The sequence below is a fragment of the Thermobia domestica genome, chromosome 14, assembly GCF_964235325.1.
Source record: "Thermobia domestica chromosome 14, izTheDome1.hap1.1, whole genome shotgun sequence".
Taxonomy (NCBI): domain Eukaryota; kingdom Metazoa; phylum Arthropoda; class Insecta; order Zygentoma; family Lepismatidae; genus Thermobia; species Thermobia domestica.
The window spans coordinates 83,446,081-83,472,600 of NC_137467.1; the positions used below are offsets into that span (position 1 = coordinate 83,446,081).

Here is a 26,520-nt window from a genome sequence, read left to right on the forward strand (position 1 = left end):
GTAAAAAATCCCTTTTTTTTCAAAATGCGCCTAAGTCATTAAAAATATTAATTCCAAACTCCACTTAAGTCACGTCGGTATTATTTATCTCCTTTGAAAGTTTGATATTCATTGTTACCATTTCTCAGATTGGTGTTTATTTTGAAATTTGAAGCGAAAATTAATCTATTGTTTAGAATTTGCTTTAAAAGTAAGAGTTAGTTATAGTAAGAGTTAACAACCAGTAAGAAGGTATTTAAAGAAAAGTATATACCCTGTATACAAGAGACTACTACATTGTTATTAGGATTGGCTGAAAAGAATACACCTGTACTGCAAAATGGAAATTGGATTACTAGAGCCTGTGAAGGAAGAGAAGGGAAGGAAGCGATCAAGATATTCCGAAAACTGGGTAAAACATAATAAAATATAATCAATATAAAAGTATACTTCAAAAAATGAAAGTTTAATATATAAATCTTAGAACTAAAATAAATAAAAATTCATTAAAAACACACAAATCATGATAATCTTACATGTTAGTGTAAATAAGCACACAGTATAATCAAATATAAATTATTACTATTATTATTATATATTTTTTACAAGATATAATGATAGTAGAGTGTAATCATTGAGCAGTAGCTGATTTTTTCTGAAGAAAACATATGACTTAAGTGGTTTTTGGACGGAAATGAAACATTTTCCCGCCATTTAGGCCTAAACCTAAAATCAGACATTTCTTAAAATTTAGCATGTTGTTATGTACCACTATACATAAAAGATATCGTTCAAATATTTTTCATTAAATGTAGAACCAGAGCGATACACGTTTTTCGCTTCTCCTGTAAAATTGCAAAAAATGACTTACTAGTTAGGTGGAGTTTGGAAACAAGCTTCTCATATATAATATTAAACTTAGTAGTACCAAAAAAAAAAAAAAAAAAAAAAAAAGTACTCAATAATCTCATGACTTTAATCTTTATCTTATCTGGTTAATGTTCATTTCACATCAACTTGACTGTTTCATTTCAAATAATGAATAAAATTATCTACATTTCAAAAATAAAAGAAGATAGTTCGCTCCACCTCTTTTCGTAACCCTCAACTTAACTCTGGTTACTGAATGCTAAACTACACAATAGTAAGATTTTGTCTCTAAGAAGTAGTTTTATCTTTGTGTTGTACAAATATAATATCGGTCTTGGTCTATTAAAAAAGTTTGAAGTTGGGCATCATTATTAAGGTTGACAATTGACACACGTTTCATTAATATGGTGGTTAAGGTAATTCTGACACTAAACAATACAGCTCATGCTTTTAGATAGAAAATAAGAAAAATGTTACGTTTGTACTTATTAATTAATCAGTCTAATATCTTGTTTAATATTACTATTATTTAAATTATGTAATAAATACTCATTTACAGCATAGAGGAGAAAGAACAAGACTGAAAAGGAACTCCATCCACTGGGCCTTGTGTATTCCATCTTCTTGTACACCAAAGGACCTAGAAGTATCCTTGAAAGAAGCTTTAGAACCCGTCAATAGATTTTATGGAATTAACACGCGAGTTAATGTAGAAGATGACATGTGCCAGATTAGGACATCTACACCTCTATCAGCTGGAGAAGTAACATTTTTGTAAGTATAAAGTTCATTTACATTTTCAAGTAATTTTAGTTCTAGCAGTTACTGTTTTTTCTTTCTGTACGGTTCAGCAGTTCAGCGGTTCTTAATCGCTGTGTCGCGACACATTGTTGTGTCACGCAGCCCCCTAGGGTGTGTCTCGAAATTTTAGAGTTTAAAAATCATAAAAAATTTAATAATAATTAATTAAAATCAACTTTGAAGTAAAATATATCGTGGATTGTCGATTACGGGACAGATTCCTCTGAACAGCCTAAGATACCGTCAAATCCTTTGAGTTTCAAGAACATAACTGTACTAGTCAAGGTCTCCGGCGGCAGCAATAATGCTCAGTACTACAGTCAATCATTACATTATAAAAAATTACAGAGTTACACTATTACAATTTACATATTATTATTATTATTATTATTATTATTATTATTATTATTATTATTATTATTATTATTATTATTATTAATCCGTCAACGCCCAGTACCACCCACAGGTGACACTACTTGAAAGGCGTCTTTTTCCTGATACAGTACGTCAAATTCGAAACTTTTTTGTGTGGTGATGCAACATATATACGTAAGTAGGTCGTGCTACTGTAGTTCACTAGGACCCCCTGGTGGACGATTAGTGAACAAGAAGACGCCTTTAAAATAGTGTCACCTGTAGGTGACATTGGGCGTTAAAGGGTTAATAATAATAATAATAATAATAATAATAATAATAATAATAATAATAATAATAATAATAATAATAATAATAATAATAATAATATCAAACAAATGTGTTGCGATGTCCGGAACGTTCAGCATAGTGTATCGTCAGTCGAAAAAGGTTGGGAACCACTGCATTAGCCGAGTGTGCTTTTCATGAGGGCAGAAGTCATTTTATTTAATAACAAAGTTCAGGTACAACAGGAGGTTTGTTTTAAGTTCAAATGCTAATATTAAGAGAAAAGAAAACGAACAATTGTAAGGAAATTGATCAAGATCTATAAATGTATCATCCCCTTTTTGTGTAACCATGTCGATCCCGGCGTCCCCCACAGGGGACATAAAATATGACGACATTATTATTGCTTTACAACTTTAAAATCCGACTGGCAACATTGAAGATAGGGATACGCTCGAGACGAATCGAGACAGAATTTTCCTGACAAAATTCGAGTCGAGACACAGCTCTTCCAATAGAAAAATATATATATTTTTCGAGTCGAGACATCACTTTTACAGCACACTTTCGAGACGAGACAGTCTCAAATCTTATCTCGCGCGCATCCCTAATTGAAAACTGTTTACGAGGGATGACCCATCTATGATTATCCCCTGTAAATAGTTTTCAATGTTGCCAGTCTGATTTTAAAGTTGTAAAGCAATAATAGTGTCGTCATATTTTATGTCTTCTGTGGGGGACGCCGGGATCGACATGGTTAAAGAAACGAAGGTAAAACTGTAGAAAATACCCAATTGTTATCGCCAGCCATGGGTTTCGAATCCGTACTCTACTGATTGCAAAGCGAAAATACTAACCACTCACATACATCCTCAGTATCGGAATTTTAGGTTTGATCCAACATCATGAGGCAATAGAGGATATACTTCATGAACTATGAGATAATTGTATCCAATCTAGAAAAAAACAACATGATAGCTAACTACAATATAGAAGAAATAGTGAGACACTTAACTACAGTTTGGAAAAAAAATATGAGATAGTTAACTTCATTATAGAAATAAAATGTAAGATAGTTAATTCAATCTAGAAAACTTCTGAGATAGTTAACTCTAATATAGAAAAATATGAGATAGTTAACATCAATCTAGAAATATATGTCAGATAGCTCGAATCAACAAAATATATATATATATATGAGGTAGTTAACATCAATCTAGAAAAATATGTGAGATAACTCGAATCAAGAAAAAATATGAGATAGTTAACATCAATATAGAAAAAAAACATGTGAGATAGCTCGAATCAAGAAAACAATATGAGATAGTTAACATCAATCTAGAAAAATATGTGAGATGGCTCGAATCAAGAAGAAATATGAGATAGTTAACATCAATCTAGAAATATATGTCAGATAGCTCGAATCAAGAAAAAAATATGAGATAGTTAACATCAATCTAGAAAAAAAAACATGTGAGGTAGCTCGAATCAAGAAAAAATATTAGATAGTTAACATCAATCTAGAAAAATATGTAAGAAAACTTGAATCAAGAAAAAAATATGAGATAGTTAACATCAATCTAAAAAAACTGTGAGAAAGCTTGAATCAAGAAAAAAAAAGAGAAGTTAACATCAATGTAAAAAACATGTGAGATAGCTCGAACCAAGAAAAAAATATGAGGTAGTTAATTCGAATCAAGAAAATTTATGAAGTAAACTCCTATTTAGAAACAATAATGAGAAGTTAACATCAATGTAAAAAACATGTGAGATAGCTCGAACCAAGAAAAAAATATGAGGTAGTTAATTCGAATCAAGAAAATTTATGAAGTAAACTCCTATTTAGAAACAATAATGAGATAGCTGACTCTAATCTACGAGAAATTACGTTCTTATATAATTAAAATGGAAGATAGAATTAGTAAAAATGGAAGTAACAAGGAATCAAAATCCCCAAAAATAAAATAATTATAATTGTCAATAACAAAATTGATAATTCAGCAATTTTAGTGACGAGAAGATACCTTAAATTATCACCACTCACTTTAACAATTATGGTATAAGTTTACCAATATTATAACAAAGGAGTCACGTTTAAACCTATAATATCTGATCAGCACTATTCGACATATTACTTAGCTCACTGGGCTGTTAGATATGTCAAATAGTTCGAGAATAACTCAACGCACATGACAAAAAGGCAGTTTTTCAGTGAATTATTTTATTATTTATTTATTTATTTAGTTATATTAATTAATTTATTTATTTGCAAGTAGTATGTGACTAAAGAATTATATACCATTAGGAAGCAAACTACAATAGATGCAATCTGTTAGTTAATAGTTTGAATTGTTGCATAAACAGTGCATAAATAACAATTCCTTCCAACCAAATAAAAACTGTTAATTATTATTGCAAAGAACGGCATACTTTTTAGCACCAGCATTAAAGTTCGTTTGTTTCAAATTTCTTGAAATTTACACATAAGATACGTCTGCATGGGGCTTGAAAGGAAACGAAAACCTATCGAACCACATTCCTTCTGCATTATCACGTTGAAATTTTAAAGGAATCCTCTGATACTGAACTACTTTTCTTGGAAAGTTCGAATGACCGTCATCCCATAATCGTAATCAACCCCGTAATTTATGCTGAGCTAACGGTATGTTTGTTACCTTACACTGTGTACTTTTTCTCTGGGAAACTTTCCCAAATGACAACAAGGGTTGTGATAAGGACATTTTTAAGGATTGAACAGAAAGTTTAAGTGATTCGAGAAATAGAAAATGGAAGGGAAATAAGTTATAATTCAGAAAGTGTATAGTAGGGAAATAAATGAATCAGTAGTTTTGAAAAGGCCATGAGTCAGAAAATGGCTAGTTTGCTTTAGTCCAACTTTTTATTTATTTATTTTGAAACACACAAGTTGTTTATTTTGTACAATGGCAACAAAACTCTACTCTTTCAAACAGAGGTCGATCATTTCATGTCTATCAGGATTTTCAAAAATTATACAGTTTTTTTTTTTTTTTTTTTATTTTTTTCATAACTTTACTTTTCTGATGACAAGAGCTGAAGATGACTGTTTACTGTACTTCTATCTAGGTACTGATGTAGCCTATTGTAATTTAATGACAGTCATCAAAACATTAGTATACATGTATTGCAGTTTAAATAAATTACAGTAAATTAAATGACAGTTAAAAAAGTGATTTAATCATTCCCTCACTTTAATGTCTGATACTTCGATATTATACATCCTGATTATAATGATACTATTTTTAGATCCCTTTAATGAGCATATGAGAGATAATTTATACAGTTATGCATATGAGAGATAATTTATACAGTTATGCATATGAGAGATAATTTATACAGTTATGCATATAAGAGATAATTTATACAGTTATGCATATAAGAGATAATTTATACAGTTATGCATATGAGAGATAATTTATATGTACACTTATTAATTTCTTCCAGGTGTATTTTGGCAGTATTTATTACTCTTGTTCTTGTTGGCAGTATTTATGATCTAGCCACTATTAGGAAAACAGAAAATGAAAAGAATGCTAGAAAACGTAAGTAGCACTGATGTTGATCTTAGTAAATACATACTATAATACACATTTCTAATAGTACAATCCAAACGCCATGTTATAATAGATCTATATCTTTGTTGAGATTAACTGCATTTTACGTATAGAGTAAGTAAACAGTACAGGGTGTACCAAAAAGGACTTTACAACTTTGAAAACTCATATTGATTTATTTATTTAGCTTACAGACACGCTTTTGGTGTCATTTTGTAGCAAAATAGATAAAGTTTTGACTCATGTAGTAAACTAGTTCAGAAACAAGCCACCGCAAGCGCTAGCGGCAGTTGCAGCAAAGATGGCTGCTTTTCTATCTATCTATCAGTGTCTTTAAATTCTTGGATCATTTATAATTTGTATAGTTTGAGACGCAGCAAATTATAGATGCGTTAAAATATTAAATAATACTTTTGATAAAGTGGATAGTTTCAAATATCTAGGATCAATATTAACAGAGGAAAATCATATCCATGCGACGGGACCGTAATACAGCAAATTATAGATGCGTTAAAATATTAAATAATACTTTTGATAAAGTGGATAGTTTCAAATATCTAAGATCAATATTAACAGAGGAAAATCATATCCACGAAGAAATTAAATGTCGACTAAAAGCAGGGTATTCGTGTTACTATTCGGTTCAAAATCTCTTGTCGTCGCGAATTCTATCGAGGAATTTGAAGCTTAAAATATACAAAACGATAATCATGCCTGTTGTTTTGTGTGGCTGCGAAACATGGTCACTTACTCTAAGGGAAGAGCATAGACTGAAAGTATTTCCTGCGACGAATATTCGGACCCAGGAGGGACGGGAATGGGGAATGGCGGAAGCTTCATAACGAGGAACTACATAATTTATACGGTTTACCCAACATTATTAGGGTCGTCAAGTCTAGGAGGCTTAGCTGGGCGGGTCATGTAGCTAGAATGGAAGAAAGTAGAAACGCTTTCAAAGTCTTGACTGGAAGACCAATGGGAAAACGACCATTAGGAAGACCTAGGCGCAGATGGGAGGACAATATTAAGATGGATCTCGCAGAGATTGGTATACAAAGTAGAAACTGGATGCAGTTAGCTAAGGATAGAAGTCAGTGGAGAGCTTTTGTGAACGCGGCATTGAACCTCCGGGTTCCATAGGCCATAGAGTTATAGTTTGAGTTAGTTAGTTATAGTTTGAGACGCAATCGTTTTCTCAACACAAGCCAGTAGAAGAAACCTATAAGAATTAGAATATTAGATAAAGTTTCTTCCCTTGTCTTGTAGCGATAAAATTTTAATTCTTATCGATGTGATTTCCCTGAAGATCCGCCACAGGCAAATACAATTTTTAGTTGTAAAATATACTTTATTTTGAAATTACGACTGCATTAAATTATGCATGCAATATGTTGCAAACTGTTCCAATCCATCGGATTTCATACAATTCAATAGAAAAAAAATTACATGTATCCTAAATTGTGTAGATATAGACCAGATGCTTAAAAGGAAAATTCTTGCAATTCAAGAATTATGCGCCTCTAGCGATTTATTGTGATTGCAACATTTGAACGAAATTGAATATAAACGATAATATAATGTAGCACAATCTTTAGTTAACAATTGAGATGCATATTATTTATTTCAAATTTATTGTTACAGGTACGTGGCAACAAGTTCTTATATCTTATTCGGCGTATACAAACATTCGAAAATTAGGTACACGAGATGCACCAAGTAGTCCTTTGGATATCATATATGGGACTAGAGTACTTTCTATGTTCCTCATTATTTTAGGACATAGGATGATGTTTATATGCGGTCAACCATTGATAAACGCAGAAGTGGTAGAATGGGTAAGTAGTTGATTAACAGGTTTTAATATAATGCTAAACTTAGTTTTAAAGTACTCAAATCAAATTCGAGAGTTATTGTTTGTCAAATTAATATTGTAGAGTTATATGAGTGATACACTTGGTAATTTATTGGTACTTTAAAAAAAAATATGCAAATAGATACGAATGTTTCGTGAGCTTAAACATCTCGAGTATCAATTTTCTTTAGCGTTTTCTATATTGTTTAAAGAACATAAGGAACCCTTCCTTAAATTAAACTTATTCGCCTCCATGTTCCTGATAGTCCAGTAGTCACACAAGATAAAGTCTGTTAATCATATCATTTAAATTGAAACATAAATGATTCTGCTTTTCCATTTCAACGGATGCTCACTGCTAATAATGCAAATATTTAATATTCATTTGGGGGACGCGCTAGTAGAGCGTTCTTCTTTGATGAGAATGGTATTTTGCTCGCCATTTGAGCTTGTGATAGACAAAATTATATCTGTTTTAACGAGGTTCTCCCCTTACCTTTGTTTCACCAATTCTTTCATAATTGTTCACTTGTACTTTTCATTTGCTTCCCTTAGTCTACATTTAATTATCTGTATATTACCAATTCTCCCATCATTGTTCATTTACACTTTTCATGTGATTTCCTTAGCCTATTTCCCATTATCTTTATTTTTCCAAGTTTTTAAATCATTATTTACTTAAGCTATTTGCTTCTCTTAGTCTACCTCCAATTATCTTCATTTCACCAATTCTATCATTCTTCATTTACACTGTTTGCTTTCCTTAGCTTACCTCCGGTTGTCTTTATTTTATCAATTCTTCCATCATTGTTCACTTGCACATTTCATTTACTTTCCTTAGACTATCTTCCATGACCTTTATTTCATCAATTCTTCTGTCATTGTTTACTTGAACTTCTCATTTGCTCTCCTCAGCCTACCTTTAATTATCTGTATTTTACCAATTCTTCCATTATTGTTCATTTACACTTTTCATTTGCTTCCCTTAGCTTACCTCCAATTGTCTTTATTTCGTCAATTCTTCCATCATTGTTCACTTGCACATTTCATTTACTTTCCTTAGTCTACCTTCCATGACCTTTATTTCATCAATTCTACCGTCAGTGTTTACTTGTACTTTTCATTGCTTCCCTCAGCCTACCTTTAATTATCTGTATTTTACCAATTCTTCTATTATTGTTCACTAACATTTTTCAATTGCTTCCCTTAGCCTATCTCCCATTATCTTCATTTCTTCAATTCATCCATCATTGTTTACTTAAACTATTTGCTCCCTTAAATTACCCTCAATTATCTTTGTTTCTCCAATTCTTCTATTATTCTTCAATTACACTGTTTCTTTCCCTTAGCCTACCTCCAATTGTCTTTATTTCATCAATTCTTCCATCATTGTTCATTTTGTGCTTTTCATATGCATTTCTTAGTCTATATAATCGTAAGACATTAATTAGCCTAATGATCATTTCATTTGATAGTCATATGACTGGTCACACCGGTACCTCACTCGTAACACCTAATTCTAAACTTTCAACTCAGAAAAAAATCACCATCGTAAAATTAGAACAGAAATAAAATACTAATATAAAATGTTACCTTAGGATTACTCATAGTTTTGATAAAATGAACTCAGTGAAAACATAATGAATTAATTTGAAGTACATAAATGTCTCAGTTTTCATGTTGGTACTAGTTTGTTTCTATATGCTTATTTTCTTATTTAGGGCTATCTCAATATCGTCAATCAGACATTACTCAATGGACCAGTAGTCGTTGATACTTTCTTCAATATCAGTGGGTTTCTTGTAGCGTATTTCATGTTTGCTGAACTGAAGAAAACGAATAAGTTGAACATTCCACTGTTCTACTTCCATCGATTAATCAGGTAAATATATCATGCAACTTTGTTATGATAAACTGTTAAATTACTCTAGAAGGGAAGTTTAGAACTGAGCCAATAACGACCAATCATTCTAATCAGAGTATGTGCAACCTTTTTGTGGCACTTTGAGCCAAGTACAAATATTCTGTATCACTTTGTGCCAGTTCCAATTTCCAACATAAACTAAATATGATTCAACTTCAGAAAATATACTAACACGTTTAGGAATTTAACAATCATTTTACTTATTGAAATTATGAATCCTAAAAATGTCTTACACTTTCAAGCTTTCGATCCTTCCTTGAAGCATTATTCACATAATATAAAACTAGGAAAAAAATAATGAAAATATCAAGGAAAGGAAAAGAAATAGACTCACTAGCGCAAAGCAATGTAAAACACATCTTGTTGATTTCTGTCGGTCACAAGTCAAAAACACTAACAAGAGATTGTTTGGACGTATTACTATATCTATCTATATAGAGTGTGACAATTGGCAAGGTGATTTGTACACTGCTCTATCTCGGAGAGTCCATTTCTTTTTATATTTACTTGATGTTTTCTTTAATACTTTTTCCACCTATTTTTATTCTGCATGAACAAGACTTCAGGGGTGAGCCCGAAAGTTTGGAATTTTAAGATATCAGAAATCAGAATTTCAAGTAAAATAAATGAAAATCCATAACTTAATAGTCCATGCCCAAAGAAGCAATTTGTAGAAACGAAGATATTTCTACCCGTCTACTTCCACAGGCGAGAACTTAAAACAGCTTGTGAAAAGTATTACATAATATAGCACCTTCAAAAACCTAACATTTCGTCTTTTAGCGGGGACATTATCTAGAAAAAGCAGAGTGAAGATAATTAATAGTAAAGAAAGATTGAGATTTCTGTTGTGACCATTGTGTTTATAAGGGATTTGTTCTAGTGTGTTATTTCTATCTTTTTTTTTACCTGTGGCTTACATATTTTTATTCTATTTATTTATTTATTTATGTATTTATTTATTTTTTACCTGTGGCTTACATTTATATGTATCTCATCTTTCCTTGATAATGTTTCCTGCTAAGTATAGACTTATTTAGAGGAAAAAATTCAGATTTTGTTATCTTTGCTTCTACATTTAATCTTGATTTTTCAATTTGGACTCTTTTCTTCTTTGTTCTTAAACTATTTTCGTAATAAAACTATTTTCGTTATAAACCTTAACATATGATACGTGCCCATAATATATTGTTTTTAAAATCAAATATACAGTTAGTATTTTTTGACCATAATTTTCTCATGGCCACCAAATACAGAAAAAGATTTAATATTTTAATATTATTAGTTAGCTCTTGCATATTCTATTGTAGCAGTATTACAATACTTCTTGTTTAATCATAATTACAGTTTAGCAAATTTTCCCCTTTCTAGGAAACTTCGTATTTTATTGCAGTTAGGAAAAGAAATATTAGATTTGAAGTTTTGATTTAGATTAATGGTTAGAAAAATGATTTAAAGCCAATTCTACGATCTTCTGGTAAGATCGTAGAATTTAGAGCAAATTTTAGTTGTATTCTTCCAAAATCTGATAGCAATAGAGTCGGATAGCATACATTGAGAATGTTATCTGTCAAGTAACAAACGTAAAACTTATCAGAAAAATCGTAGAACTGACCTGTATTCATGAAATTAGTCACATTTATACCTAGATAACTAAATAAAGCGCCATATAGGTTAATTTTCATTAGTTTAAAAATAATTATCAACGGCCTTTTGTTGATGTGATTGTTCCTAGTTTTGAAACGAAATGTTTTCTTGCACTTAACTACAAGTGCAGTGCTATGAATACCACTCTACCACTCTATCCACCGCTCTACCACTGGCTTCCTCAAACGCTTGCTTCCTTGAAGTCAAACTATTGCACTTGCCGGGAATAGTAAATGGTCAGATCATAGAGATTGAATATTTCTTATCTTATATATGTTTCTCCTGGCAGCAACAAATTAAAATAATATTAATTTCATTAACTTCAGAAATGTTATCTTTCTACGTCCACGCAAACTGTATTCATATTGATTCATATGAATCAGTTAGACGAAAATCACGTATGAAAACTACAAAAAATTCCGGCACTTCCGATTGTTGAAGTTCTGCCAAATATGCTCATTACATTGAATGAAAAATATATATATATATAAATACCGAGCTTGTTATAAGGAAGACTGATTAAAATATTTGATCTTCGTTTACTAAATAGTAATATTATAGTTCAGATTGTTCCTTTCTATTAAAGCTTATTTGCATATTAAAGTCATTAAAGAGAACAAGAGTAAAAACAATTTCTTTCATTGTGCCAAAAACTTTGAAGAGATCGGACATATGGGCAAATGTTACTCACTTAATTCTCTTCTTGGCAATGTATCCTTTGGGATACATAATGTTTTTGAATATTTTTTGATTACCTTATGACTACCTATTCTTGGCATTGTATCCTATGGGATACATTACGTCACAGCCTTGTATAAATAAAACATGTAACTAAACTGTGCAATTATGTCTTATTTTCCAACTATTTGACACGGAGAAAGCACACAGTATTTTTCTGAGCAACGCAAGTCTTCTTGCCAAGAAAATGGTTAATTTTCTAAATAATGTAAATTCTAATATGGATATATTCGGTATGTCATTAACGACATTTGTAAGGTTTATTCCTGGTTTGTATTAATTACCAGTATATCAAGTTTTTAAACATTACTTATTAGAAAATGAAATACGAAACATTTCAGTTTAACGTCCCATGATTTAGGCTAAGAGGGACGATGATTAATGCAAGTGGATGATGATGGAAGAATTAGTATGATGAGAAAGTGGGAGAAAACGGGAGTACCCCGAGAAAACCCACGGACACGATGTTATCCACCTTAAACTTACTTGTCTGGGGACCGAACTGGGGACTCCATGCACCAGAGCTAAGCGCTTTACCACTGAGCCACCGTGTCCCCCAACATTATTTATTAGAATCCATTTTGTAATGTTCATGCAATAAAAATAAATAACCTAAGTACATTTGCTAGTTACTATACGATATTTTGATCAATATATTGATAAAGTAATTATAATTATTGGCAAGTTTTCTCTGCTAGAGTTGCTGCTTGGCAGTAATGTAATATAATAATAGACAAAGTTCCATGTCTCAACACAGCAAATTTAAATTTCTAAGAAAATTTGAAGCTCAAAATTGATAGTTAAAAAATGCTTAAAATTATATTTTATTAAAGAAGATGGAGAAATAACAAATAACCTAATATTCTTCCAGAAGTTATGGTTTTTATGATTAATCAGTACATATTTACAATTGCTTTCCAAAGGTCAATAGGAGACAAGCAAACTAAACTAAATATTAAATATTTATTTATTTATTTATTTAAATACCATATAAGGTGTTTCACAACAACACCGACAATGTTTAGGAGGTGATTTTTGACACCAAGATAAGATGAAAAGTGCTAATCTGATCTGAGTGCACAAATGGTGCTAATCTGAGTGCACAAATGCTTCCTTTCGAAGTTATAGCTGCCGAAAATATGAAAAAACTAAATTTAAAGGTCTATAGCTCCAAAACTATGGAACCTACCGTGGTCGGATCAAGACTTCACTTAGGAATTCATATGTGCGCTATCCAAAAATAATGTTTCAGAATCCCAAGGTACTCACGCAACAATTTTTATAAAATGAGTTTGGCTACGGGCATATAAGTTTAAGTACTCACCAACAACTTCTATAAAAATTATTGCGGAAGTACCACAGGATTCTGATACACGGATATTTGGATAGGGCACATGCTAGTTCCTAAGTGAAGTCTGGATTCGACTGCGGTAGGTCCTATAGTATTGGAGCTATGGACCTTTAAAGTTCATTTTTTTCATGTTTTCGGCAGCCTAAAACTCCGAAAGGAAGCATTTGTGCACCCAGGTTGGCCTATACTTTTCATTTTATTTTGGTGTCAGGAATCACCTCCCAAATGTTGTCGATGTTGATGTTTTGAAACACCTTATATATATATATATACAGTGTTAATGAACTATACCGACAAACTGCAAGAGGTGATTCCTCACATCAAGATAAGTCAAAAAGTTCCTATGGACCTGTGGAGAAAAGTGCATAATTTCAGAGCTAGGGCTGTCCAAAATCAGGAAATAGCCAAATTTCAAGTGTCCCTATTTCAAATTCGAGAAATCGTGAAGTGATCGTCCTTATTAGCGTAAAGGAAGTCACGTATACCCAATTCAAAAATGCATATTTCATTAATGTTCAACGGATGTGCAGAGTATTTTCTGCAGGGTGAAATTCTCAGACATGCCATCAACCGAACTTTGAGATATGCTTTTACTTTATGATTGGTTCAAGGTAGGCAAACGATAAGCCTTGACAGCAGTGAACATGGAATCCTTTGGCGCGATGTCGGAAGTGTTAAGGATCGTCAACATCACGGCCTCTCGTACTCGGCAAAAAGCATGCTGCGATGTTTTCTTTTACGCTTATAAGTGAAGAAACCGTCAAATATACCGTGACGAAATACATCGCATCACACGTTATTCCGAACAGAAAAATGCATGGAGCTGGCAGTTCCTAATACTTCCGACTTTCCTCCGAAGCATTGGATGTCGATTGTTGTCAAGGCTTACCTCCTGCCTACTTTGGACCCTCCTTGAAATCAGGGTATATCTGAAATCTCTATTGAGAGCACATTTGAGAATTATACTCTGTACAGAATACCCTGCACATCCATTGAAAATTGATGTAATATGCATTTTTGGATTGTGTATGCAATGACTTCCTTTAGGTTGATAAAGATCGCAATCCACAGTTTCTGAAATTTAAAATAGTGCCAGCTGAAATGTAGCTTTTTCGCGAATTTGGGCAGCCCTAGCTCTAAAACTATGCACTTTTCCCCATCGGTCCATATGAAATTTTCCTCTTATTTTGATGTGAGGAATCACCTCTTACAGTTTGTTGGTGTAGTTCACTAACACCCTGTTAGCATGCTCACACAACCGTTTTTTCAATAGTGTTAAATTCTAATAAAATTTAGATAGAAGGAACTATATATATAAGAGATTTTTTTAATAATCATAGATACAAAAAGATTTGATAACATTTCCAAACAGAAATAAAAGAGAAAGAACTAAATTATTCAATCATGGCGATTGAAGCAATACGACAGTTTGTTTATAGCAAGAATTTAATATTTCTTCTATCTCGGTTGTTGATTTTCATTTGATAACGATTTGCGCATAATCAGAAGTAGTCTGTTTTTTTTCTTTTTTTTTCGTGATTCCTGTATATCCTTTAGAAGATGTTCTTTGTTTATCGGATAAACAATGCTTCAAAAAAGATTTGTAATTTCTTTGTTAGCAGCTGTAAAATTTATAAAGGGCCTTACTCGGAATGGTCTCTATTGAAAAAAAATGTTTCTTTCATTCTTGTGGAGACAATTGAAGACTATCTTATTAAAGAAAAGAACTGAATTGTAGATCAAGAAACTAAGAAATAATGGAATGACTTTGGGAGTTTAATTGACTATGCATTACCTAGTTGAGTGTTTACATGTGGCCGGCCAAGAGCATTTCATTAATTGAAGGACCAAAGTTTGCGTTTATTATTATTGCAATCAACTGATATATTGGTGATTATAATTCTAATTTCTTTTTATTTGTTATTTACAGACTTACTCCCGCGTACATATTTGTGATAGCCTTCTATGCAACCATCTTTCCACGTTTAGATTCTGGACCTCTTTGGGAACATGTGGTAGGGAAACAAAGTGAAAGATGTGTCCAGAATTGGTGGACGAATATATTGTATATAAACAATTATGTTAACACAGAAGACATGGTAAGTAGGGTCATATATATAAAAGAGTATAAAAATAATCAAGTCAACACAATGTAAAAATTAATGATTAAATGATTGTTAGGTTTCTTTGGATTCAAGTATAAAAAATGAAATAAAGAATGGAGAAGTGTTGTAAATGCTAGTAGATCAACATTTGTTCTAACTTGTAAATTCTAATGTTAAACTGAAAGATTAACTTCCAATATTAGTATTTAATGTTGTAAATAATATACTACTAACTTCCAATATTTATTTTAAAAAATGATAAATAACAGAAAATCGACAACTAATAATAAAAGAGTACATTATTTCTAACAGTTGAGTATCTATGACTAATAATAAAAGAGTACATTATTTCTAACAGTTGAGTATCGATGACTAATAATAAAAGAGCAGATTATTCCTAACAGTTGAATATCGATGACTAATAATAAAAGAGTAGGTATAAATAGTGAAGAGTTAACTTATATTCATTCTCAATGTTACACATTTGAAAGGCAGTCTCTTTTCTAAACCTTTAGCGCCATTAACAATGGAAAGTTCATCTGATAACCAAAAGAGATTAAATTATTTAATAGAAAACTATGTGAGATATGAATATAATAATTAAAATGTGTTTGAATTTGAATAATTTAATTTTTTCTTAAAATAATATAAAACATTTCAGCTTCTGATTAAGAAAATAATATTGATTTTACTTTGAATATAACACTTTATTTTTTCTTCCAGTGTATGTTCCAATCTTGGTATATAACATGTGACTTCCACTTCTACTTGCTTGCACCATTGATTGTGTATCCACTTTGGAGGTGGCCAAAGAAAGGAAAGATTATCACAGGGTTCGTTCTCTTTGTGACAATTTTAATACCATTTGTGGTTACATATTCTGGACATTTGGATGCTGTTTTGATGCTCTTTATGGAGTAAGTATGCTACAGTAATGAAATATAATATTGTATAACGTTACCAGTCTTCCTGGTTTTATGGTTTCTAATTTCGAATGACTTTTTGGGTTACCTTCATAGCAAAGTATAGCTTTATAGATATTTGTGATGCTTTTAGGTTATTACCAAAAAAGAGCTCTAGTGGCCACATTACGTTTCTGTCTCTTGTATGGAAGATTTGGATGCAGGTCTCAAATGGATTGAAGTCTCAACACTAATTACAAATTTTGATCTATCACGCGATTTTAACAGTAATAAATGATAACAAGTTCACTGTATTCATATCATATTGACGTAGTAGCTTCTTTATTTTCTAAATAAGTTTGTGTTTTAGGCATTTCTAAGATTCACTTTCTTCAACTGTAGTTTTAACATATAAATAGCTTTATGCAGTATATGATTTAACAACGGTCTCTTCATTACTTCTCTTCATAAAATTATTAAATAATTTCCACATGTGTAGTTCCTCCTATAGGCAAATGTTCAACCACAGTCACATATCATAAAGTTCTTCACATCGATTGAACATTATTCAACTTCTATATTAATATCATTAATACTCCCATAATATCGTTTAAACTTTAGTAGTAATAGAACTAAATTGACAAGAGTTAGTTAGCAAAGCTTTGCTTATTTGTATGTATGAAAGTAACGTAGTGAAATAATGAACAAAACATTTAAAAACTACTACAATTCACAGAGCAAAAAATCATTTTATCTTCAGGTAAACATGTTTAAATTCTAAGTTGTATATTGCTAAATCACTACTGACTATTTTTTTGTAGTTCTTAGTAATTTCGATTGGAGGATCTGCAATCATCAGAACCCTTCAATAAAGTGTACGTCTGATTTTAATTTACCCATAACAGATGCATTATCTAATATACTTATCTACAAATTGCACATTCTTCTAAAATCTTTCATTTAGGGCACACGGTGCATAAAGAGAATATAATCAACCATGAAAAGTAAAATATTTCTAATATACAAATCTAAAGCTACTTTTCCCGAAAATAATTGAGTTAACTTAATACACAATTTTAAGTAAAACTGGACCAATAGGCTACAGAAAAACTATAACATTTAAAATCGATACTGAGTGGAGAACATAAGGGATTGTCAGGATTTAGTCCAGCTGTAATCAGACTTGAGATAGAGTGTAATCGCAGGCATATGGCATGTATCTAACAATATATTTTCACCAACATTGTGCGTTCAGATTTGTAATCTTTATTTGATCTTGTGCATCAAAGTGTACCCAAAGGAAAACCTGTTTGAACGTTAGAGTAACAAAAAGTAATAATTAGCATTGCATATATGGCTATAATATTAGGGATAGCCAATTCCGGAATTTTTACATTCCGGGATCCGGAAAGTAAAATCGCAAATATTCCGATTTCAGAAAAATTCCGGAATTTTAATTCCTGAATTTTTCCGAATTACGGATTTCTTCTCAATTCAGGAATTTTCTAAATTTCGGATACTTTATAAAATTTTCTAAATTCCGGATTTTTTTGGAATTCAGGATTTTTTCCAAATCCGATCTTTTTCCGACATTGGTATATTATCGAAATCCGGACCTTTTCCGAAATCTCAATTTTCTCCGAATTCCGGAATTTTTCAGAATTCTGGGATTTTTCTGAAATCCGGAAAGTGAAATTTTCGATTTCGAAAAATTTTGACCATCGCTAGCTATAACCAAAAAGAAGGAAACATGCTTCAAATATCTGAATATTAATCGGTCACCTAATTTCGAATTTCAAATAGTTAATTGTTCCAACTGGGATAGATAATAATTACTTCATTACATTCGACATGAGAAGTTTGGCTTCATTTCATTTAAACAACTTTGCCTTAACTTAATTTATAAAAGTTGAATTAAAAATTAAAAGATGATAAAATTATTATAAGGTATTGTAAGTCATTATCATACACGTAATACGAAAAAAGTGGCAAACAAGTTCAATATTGATTTTTTGTCTGTTTTCAGCACTCTAAAGGATCCAAGACTGGACACAACTTTTAGATCTGTATACATTAAGACACATACAAGAGCAGCTACCTACCTCATGGGAATTATAACTGCCTACCTTGTTCACAGTGATAAAGTTAAGAAAATGAGAATGAAAGACGTAAGTAGTAGTTAGAACTGAAGTTTTATGTCTGTAAATGAAATAAAATATAATTAATATTGAAGTTTGAAAATATGATATTTGGAGAGAGTAAATTTTTCCATAGTCCTATGCTGTCTTCTTCTATGGTTTTCCTTTTAATATTTGGAGACACTGTAAATTTTTCCATAATCCTATGCTACCTTCTTCTATAATTTTCTTCTTAATATCTGAAGTCACTGTAAATTTTCCCATGGCCATATGCTGCCTTCATCTGTAGTTTTCCTTTTAATATTTGAAGATACTGTACATTTTTTCGTAGCCCTATGCTGCCTTCTTTTATAGTTTTCCTTTTAATATTTGAAGACACTGTCAATTTTTCAATGGCCATATGTTACCTCCATCTATAGTTTTCCTTTTAATATTTGAAAGCACCGTAAATTTTTCCATGGTCATATGTTACCTTCATCTATAGTATTCGTTTTAATATTTGAAAGCACTGTAAATTTTTTTATGGTCATATGCTACCTTCTATAGTTTTCCTTTTAATATTTGAAGACAATGTAAATTTTTCCATGGTCATATGCTGCTCTTCTTCTATAGTTTTCTTTTTAATATTTGAAGACAATGTAAATTTTTCCATGGTCATATGCTGCCCTTCATCTATAGTTTTCTTTTTAATATTTGAATACACTGTTAATTTTTCCATGGGCATATGCTGCCTTCTTCTATAGTTTTCCTTTTAATATTTGAAGACAACGTAAGTTTTTCCATCGGCCTATGCTGCCTTCTTCTGTAGTTTCAAGAGATTTAAGATTCTAACTTAGAAACTAGTCAACTGTGAAACAAACTGAGAAAGTAGACACAGGAGAAAGAAAGAAAAATATAAACAGAAGAAACGTAACGAACTAACTCTTTGTTAGTAAATCAATGAAAATGAGTTCTAGACAAGAAGAGTTGACGTACTGTCTTAGCGCATACTCATAAAATTGTCGTTATTTTTCTCCTGTTTATTTATCTGTATCTATTTTATTGTAGAGTTTTATTTAATAGTGATTATTTCCTTATAAGTTAACGTCTTTAGTTTCTCTTAACGAAGCCGAAAATGAATGTAGACTATCGAAAAATTTTATATCTACAAATACTAAAAGGAAATCATCGCATGCAGTAGGGATTGCTATTTGAAATTTAGTGAAATATTAAATTAAGTCTACTTAATGACGTAAACAGCAATTAACAAAAAATTAGCTACTTACCAATGACTCCTCCCTTGAAAAATTTAAAGATTTTGACGTTTCGGAACTCTCAGCTGGTTCCTTCCTCAGTGGCAAGGTAAAAAGGATTAAAACGGAAAGGAGATAAAAGAAGTAAAACCAGGAATGCATACCACTATATAAAAGTAACGCACAAAAAAGATCCTAAGATGAACAGAGCAGAGTGAAAAGAAGAATGAACTGAATAAAAAGAACGCGGTGTCTATGTTAGGCCACTATTGCCAGATCCAAAGTATGCATCAAAAATAGGTACCCAAGTTCGATCAATGTTGCCAGTATCAAGGTTCAATGCAGGTTTGTATTTATGAATAAAGAACGATTCTTTAATTTCCCGTTGTTTTTTTGATTTTGCTGAACCTATTACCTTAACCTGTTTTTTTTTTATATATATATTATGTGAATGCCACATAATGTAATTATAAACAGCAATTAATCAAACTTAAACAATGACGCAAATAATAGAATTGGCAAATACTCTCTTATATATACGTCCAAAAAGTCCTTGCCATTTTACCAAAATCATATAATTTAACCATATGAGTTTCCATATTTTCGGATAGTATAATAAAACCATGTAAATGGTTTTGTATATGCAAAACCGTATGTGGATCCCATGGTACAGCCATGGTAGGTACCATGGTAATTGGTACATGTTATGTTTATTATTATTGAAGGATTTGAATGGATCCGTTACTTTTCGTCTCTTATGAGAAGGCTCAAAATTCAAGTCCCGAATACATTCACTTCAACATAATTTACCAGTTTTGATCAATTACGCGATTTTAGCATATATATGTGTTGGGTTAACAATAAATCATAACAAGCTTACTATATTCATATTATTTTGACCATTTGTTTTTAAGCTGTACATCTTCTGTGGAGTCAAGAGTGGCAAGACTCACTAAACATTACTTTACCTGTTTGTAAATGTTACAGAGCTGGGCAATATTGACGTGGATTTTGTGCTTCATTTTGGCCTTAAGCTGTATGTTGAGTGCCTTCTTCTTTTACCAAGAGAACAGCCCATATAGTGCTCTGGATTCAGCATTATATGCCGCTTTGCATCGAGTAGGATGGGCATTTGCGCTTGGTGTTGGCATCATTACAACTCACAAATATGAAGACTGTAAGTACACTCATATTGATAGTGCCTTTAAAAACATTGAATTAAAATAGAAGTTTATATACAAAAATTTAAATGTTTGTATGGTACACTAGTGTCCAAACGTTTTGTCACATGTCTTTAGAAATTATATAAATAGAAATAAGAACTTTCTTTCTTATTAGGAAAATTCATCATGTGTCTTCTTGGAAATAAGCAGAAAAAAAACATACATTTCCAACACACACACACACAAAAGAAAGCAAGTTAATAACAGAAAAAAAAATCCAAAACTTTCATCGTGAAATTCTAAGTTCATTTTTCGTAAACGAAGCAAACGCGGAGCAAAATTTACAAAGAGGGAGGGAATGCATCTTATGCTTTATTAGAAATGAATGTAAATTTCTAATAGTCTTAGTTGTTACACACATAACACAGTCCTGGTACATATAGGTATTAACCATTTTAGAAGTAAACAAACAACTAAATAGAAAATAGTCACAAAATATGCTAAGCGATCAGTACTAGGCAAACATGTGAAGAAAACTTTTGAACATGGGAGTACATTCTAATACAACCAATATATAGTGTTCACATTATTGTTGAATTTTTCGCAAAATAAATAAATAAATAAATAAATAAAATAAAATAAAATAAAATAAATAAGTAAAAAATAAAATAAAATAAAATAAAGTTGCAAAGTAGGGAAATTATTTCTTTTAAATGCATTTAATAGGATCACGCAAGTGGGACTTAATAATATTGTGACGTTGGTATTTCCGTCCGTTCGTCCGTTCGTTACTTCACGCGACAACTCTTGAATGAAAATGAATTTTTGACTTTCGTTTTCTGCTGTAGATAGCCAGAATTATTATCTCGGCTGATTTCGTTAACAGACTCAATCTATTATATATTTCATGTTTAACAGTAATTTTAACGGTGGCTAATCCACATTCTATTTTCTACTATTGAAACAAAGATACAGTACATAGTTCATAATGATGAAAATTACACATCACGCCGTTAGATCGGAGCAAACATCTTCCAGCGGTTGACGTCTACCGGAAGAAATTAACAGTTCTAGAAATAGAAATAGATATACGTTCCCATGATCCTTTTGTAAAGTGAGCTTTTTGTAAAGTATATTTATTTATTTATTTGCATTCGATACCCCAAAATATTTACATATTTACATGCATGCTTTGAAGTATATATTAATGTGAGGATACGTCTAAGTTCAGTTAGGTTAAGTTAGACCTCAAACACTCACATACACAAATGGGTATTGCCATTTGAATCTAATTTTGTTAAATGAAATAATATTATTTTGTGTCTACTTGTTAGTCACTTATACTGGATCGCAGATAAATATGGCTCAACAGACTCAATTTTGCTGCTCTTATGTGGTATTTCGAAATTTTAAAATTATGCCAGCTTTGATATTTCTTAAAAGAAGTCCCTGTGAATAATACATACTCATTTATAAAGATGAAGGGGACACGTTATCTCAGTGGTAGAGCGTTTATCTCTGATACGTGGAGTCTTTGATTCAATCGCCAGCCAAGTAAGTTGGTGGTGAACAACATCGTGTCCGTGGGTTTTCGTAGGGTACTCTATTTCCTCCCACTTTCTCATTCCACTATTTCTTCTATCACCATTCATTTGCATTAATCATCCGTCTCTCTTAGCCTAAAGGTCATAATCGTAGGACGTTAAACTGAAAGATTTCATTTCATTTATAAAGATCGAAGTTCAAAAAAAAAAAAAAAAAAAAAAAAGAAAGTAAACATTGTTTAAAAATCAATTCATTTGAGAGTTATCGTTATTTAAAATAGAAAATGGTTTTCGAGGGTCAAGGACTCACATAGATCTACTATTAAAATTCGTCAGTGCCGAACGACACATTGTGGACAAAATAGCACCACAGCTTTATCCAAAAATAATAGCAATAGGCGTTGCGACTATCAGAGAGTTGCTCGCATCAGGAATTCAGTAATCATCATTTTCATCCATTAGCATTTCTTCATTCTTTGTCATTCATATTATTTAATCTCCAGAGACAATGGTAGTGTAAGAAATATATTTATGATATAAAACTGGTCATAGATATACAATTAGCATTGTGCTACATATCCAGTACAGAAAATTTACATAATATATTGAGTTACAAAGATGTGCAGAAACATAAACTATAAGAACATGTGCAGACAGATGATTCGAATTTAGTGTTACAAAGGGATTGCACTGTCACATGTAACAACGTTTGTGCGCCAATATGGATTAACACAAATGTCTTACAGTATCTTGCAAGCAAGAACAAGTAAGGGTCAGTGTTCCAGTCACGCATCTTAACTCAAAGATTTCCAAATAAAACTACAAGTTAAGTGACACCTTAAACAAAAGCTTACAGCATGCAAAGAAACATTTAAGTAATATTATTTCTGTGTTTGGCTCCAGTTAAGACTGACGGACCATGCTGACGGAAATATGTTTAAACAAAGTACATGTTGGGTAAAGCTGATAGTATATTTGCTCGAGAGGAAAACAAAAATGTATTTCAAGCTACTAAAACCATCCCTGGCTTTCCATGACTCACCTTCCCCAGAAACTCAAAAATTTCAGTTGAGAGTACTAGGTGAGTGATACTTCAAACAGAAACTTGCCGTATATCAAGAAATAATTAAAAAGTACTTTTATTTAATTTGGTCCATGTTGAGCAAAAATGTATCTCTTGTCAAACGTTTATCCTATGATGCGTGAAATTGAATGATACAAATAGATTGCACAGACACCAATTCATGAATGATTTCAATCCGAAGCGATAGGATAACTGAGACTAAATAAGAAAAATGAATAAATAAAATCGTCAAAATCAAATAACTATTGCAACAATAAAAGTCGAAACTTGTTACATTAACATAATACCTACAGTCTTGTTCAAAAACACTTCTGTTTGAAAAGTTCTGGACTCTTAAAAGAAGTCTGTAAATAAACTAATTTGGATGGTATTTGACTAATTGTTTTATTATTATTATTATTATTATTATTATTATTTAGAGCCGATATATTAGAATTTTCTACGTATGGTTACCGCCTTTTAAAGCTAAGTGGGTGGTCAAGATTTTTTGAACAAGACTGTACATGTGCATTCTTTCAGTAATGGGTTGATTTTATTCCTTTTATTCCCCTTGAACCAGAAGGAAAGCCATTCCAAGACCCATCTAAATGGGATAAATCTTACGGATGTTAATGTATAACAGATAAGATACATAAATACATGTTGATTCGAATGATAGATTCTTGTTTACACTTTTTCGATGAGTATTGTAATAGAACATAATTCTAAGTCTGGTGGTAATAAATGGTTAAACTTAATATGATTTGCTTACTAAGTTAAGAAGAAATAAATATATTACTGAAAACGAGTCTTTCATTGCACAGTATATTCTGCAAAGTCTTTTACAAGCCCAAAATCATATAACAATTTTATAATTTTGTTTTATAAATTTAATTTAATTGTAATATAATTGCAGTTAAAGCATATTATAAAATGCTATAATTTTCAGATTCAATGAATCTTTATCTATTTAGATTGAAATAATAAGTAATACATAATATAATCTATACATTCTTAATTTCAGTGATTCTACACAAAATACTTAGATTCAAAGCTTTCATTCCATTAAGTAGACTTACATATTGTGCCTTCCTCGTACATGGAGCAGTACAATTGCAAACTGTTGGCATTCTAAGATCTCCATATTATCATACACGGTACAAATTGGTAAGTACGTTTAAATTACTTATTTAGAAAAGTAATTTGATAAATATATTCTCATAATTTAAAGCAGTAAATACCAACAAAGGGAAAATATAAACCAAATTTTTAAACAAGTGACTTCCGTTTTACATTGTGCAATTACAATGAACATCCAATCTATAGATTTCCAAAATACTCTAGTAATGGGCACAACCCGATTTTTCGGTTTTCTATCAAAACCTGTTTCGTTTTTAAAACAAGTTCCGTTTTATATCAAAAAATGATTATGTTTTTTTTATTAAAACCGGTTTCGGCTTTCAGTTTTCTACAAACCGGTTTCTAGTTTTTTTATACAAAAAAAAAAAACAAAAAAAAACGATTTTCTCATTCCTAATTCTAACCCGTAGTGGTAGATAAAACAGTTCCGGTTTCAATGGTTGGGTAAATGGGGGAGATGAAACCAACTCTTGGTACTAAAGTTATATCAAAAATATGTTCTCTTTTTGTGATCTTTTATAGTTTTTGGTCTTTGAGGATCAATATCCAATCCAGAAGTTGTAGTTAATTTTTAACAGAAGTTGTAGTTAATTTTTAAAATCATTTCTAGTTTTCATAATGGGTGACCGCAGATATAACATACGTTTCTTCTAACCCTGAATATAAATCAGAAAAATATATACCGCTACCAACCGTTCTTGTTCTGTGGCAATTAATACTAAAGCCAAAAGTGGTAAATATCTGTTATTTCCGATTACAGTACATGGATTGGAGAACAGTTTGAACCTAGTCTTATGACACTAAATTCAAATAATAAAAGCAGTTTCTGTTGTCTCTTACCCGTTTTCACTCTATAGGGATTAATATAGAAAGCATAAGTTGCAGTATATTTAAACACCTTTGGTTGGTTGCAGGTGTCCATTTATTAACATAGCTACCTTAGTCTGTATTTAACTTGGAGTTTACTATGTTATAAAAGTTTTTTTTCGATTTTCTCGAAAACCACTAATGAGAACTTACCCACAAGCACGTAATCTAGTTCAGCTCAATATGATCAACCGACAAATATATATCTTATCTATTGATAATATATTAATTAAACAGAAATTAGAATTTAAGAGTTAGGCCTAATGATTATTTTAAGGCTATCTCCTTAATCATACTATATATTGTCATCTTGCTGGTACTATAATAAACAGCTTAGTGGGATATTTCATTATCAGTTTCATTTCAATAAATGACATGGTTCTCTACAGCTTCAATTTTTAAGTTTACAAAAGAAATTTATTTTTCATAATTTTCTCAAAAACTGCGCATGAAGTTTTATAATCATGCACATCATCTTGTTCAGCTCAACGAGATCTATCGATTGTTATAGGTACCATCTTCGGAGATTTATTGTTTGTTTGTTTTTGTTTCGTTAAACTCTAATAATATCGCAGAATTCTTATTTCTATTTTTCTTTTATTTATTTTGTTTGTATAACTGGTGTTTTACACTATTTGCAGAGAATTTTTTTTTATTTATTTTGTTTGTATAACTGATGTTTAACTCTATTTTGACAGATTTTTTTTATCTATTTCGTTTGTATAACTGATGTTTTACACTATTTGCAGAGAATTTTTCTTTTATTTACTGCATTTGAATAACTGGTGTTCTTTTCACTATTTGCAGTTTGCCACTACTTTTGGTGATATTGGAGTTACTTTCATCTTTGCATTCTTAGTTTGTCTAATGTTCGAATCACCTATTAGAGGACTGGAAAATATTTTTATCAAGAAACGTAAGTATTAAATATGTGTTATTTCACATTTTTAGCAAATATTATGTCTTGTT

The 26,520-nt window shown here is 31.2% G+C and overlaps 1 protein-coding gene across 1 annotated transcript in view; it reads left to right on the forward strand.

Annotated features, from left to right (window-relative positions):
* Nucleotides 1-26,520, forward strand: part of LOC145669888 (nose resistant to fluoxetine protein 6-like) — a 53,878-nt gene that overhangs the window by 24,898 nt on the left and 2,460 nt on the right. The window contains exons 3-12 of the mRNA XM_081738235.1: nucleotides 1,409-1,623; nucleotides 5,776-5,873; nucleotides 7,527-7,720; nucleotides 9,459-9,619; nucleotides 15,328-15,496; nucleotides 16,226-16,419; nucleotides 18,431-18,572; nucleotides 20,762-20,951; nucleotides 24,569-24,711; nucleotides 26,359-26,467. Of these exons, the coding sequence (XP_081594361.1) occupies nucleotides 1,409-1,623; nucleotides 5,776-5,873; nucleotides 7,527-7,720; nucleotides 9,459-9,619; nucleotides 15,328-15,496; nucleotides 16,226-16,419; nucleotides 18,431-18,572; nucleotides 20,762-20,951; nucleotides 24,569-24,711; nucleotides 26,359-26,467 (1,615 nt within the window). The remainder of the gene's footprint in view (nucleotides 1-1,408; nucleotides 1,624-5,775; nucleotides 5,874-7,526; nucleotides 7,721-9,458; nucleotides 9,620-15,327; nucleotides 15,497-16,225; nucleotides 16,420-18,430; nucleotides 18,573-20,761; nucleotides 20,952-24,568; nucleotides 24,712-26,358; nucleotides 26,468-26,520) is intronic.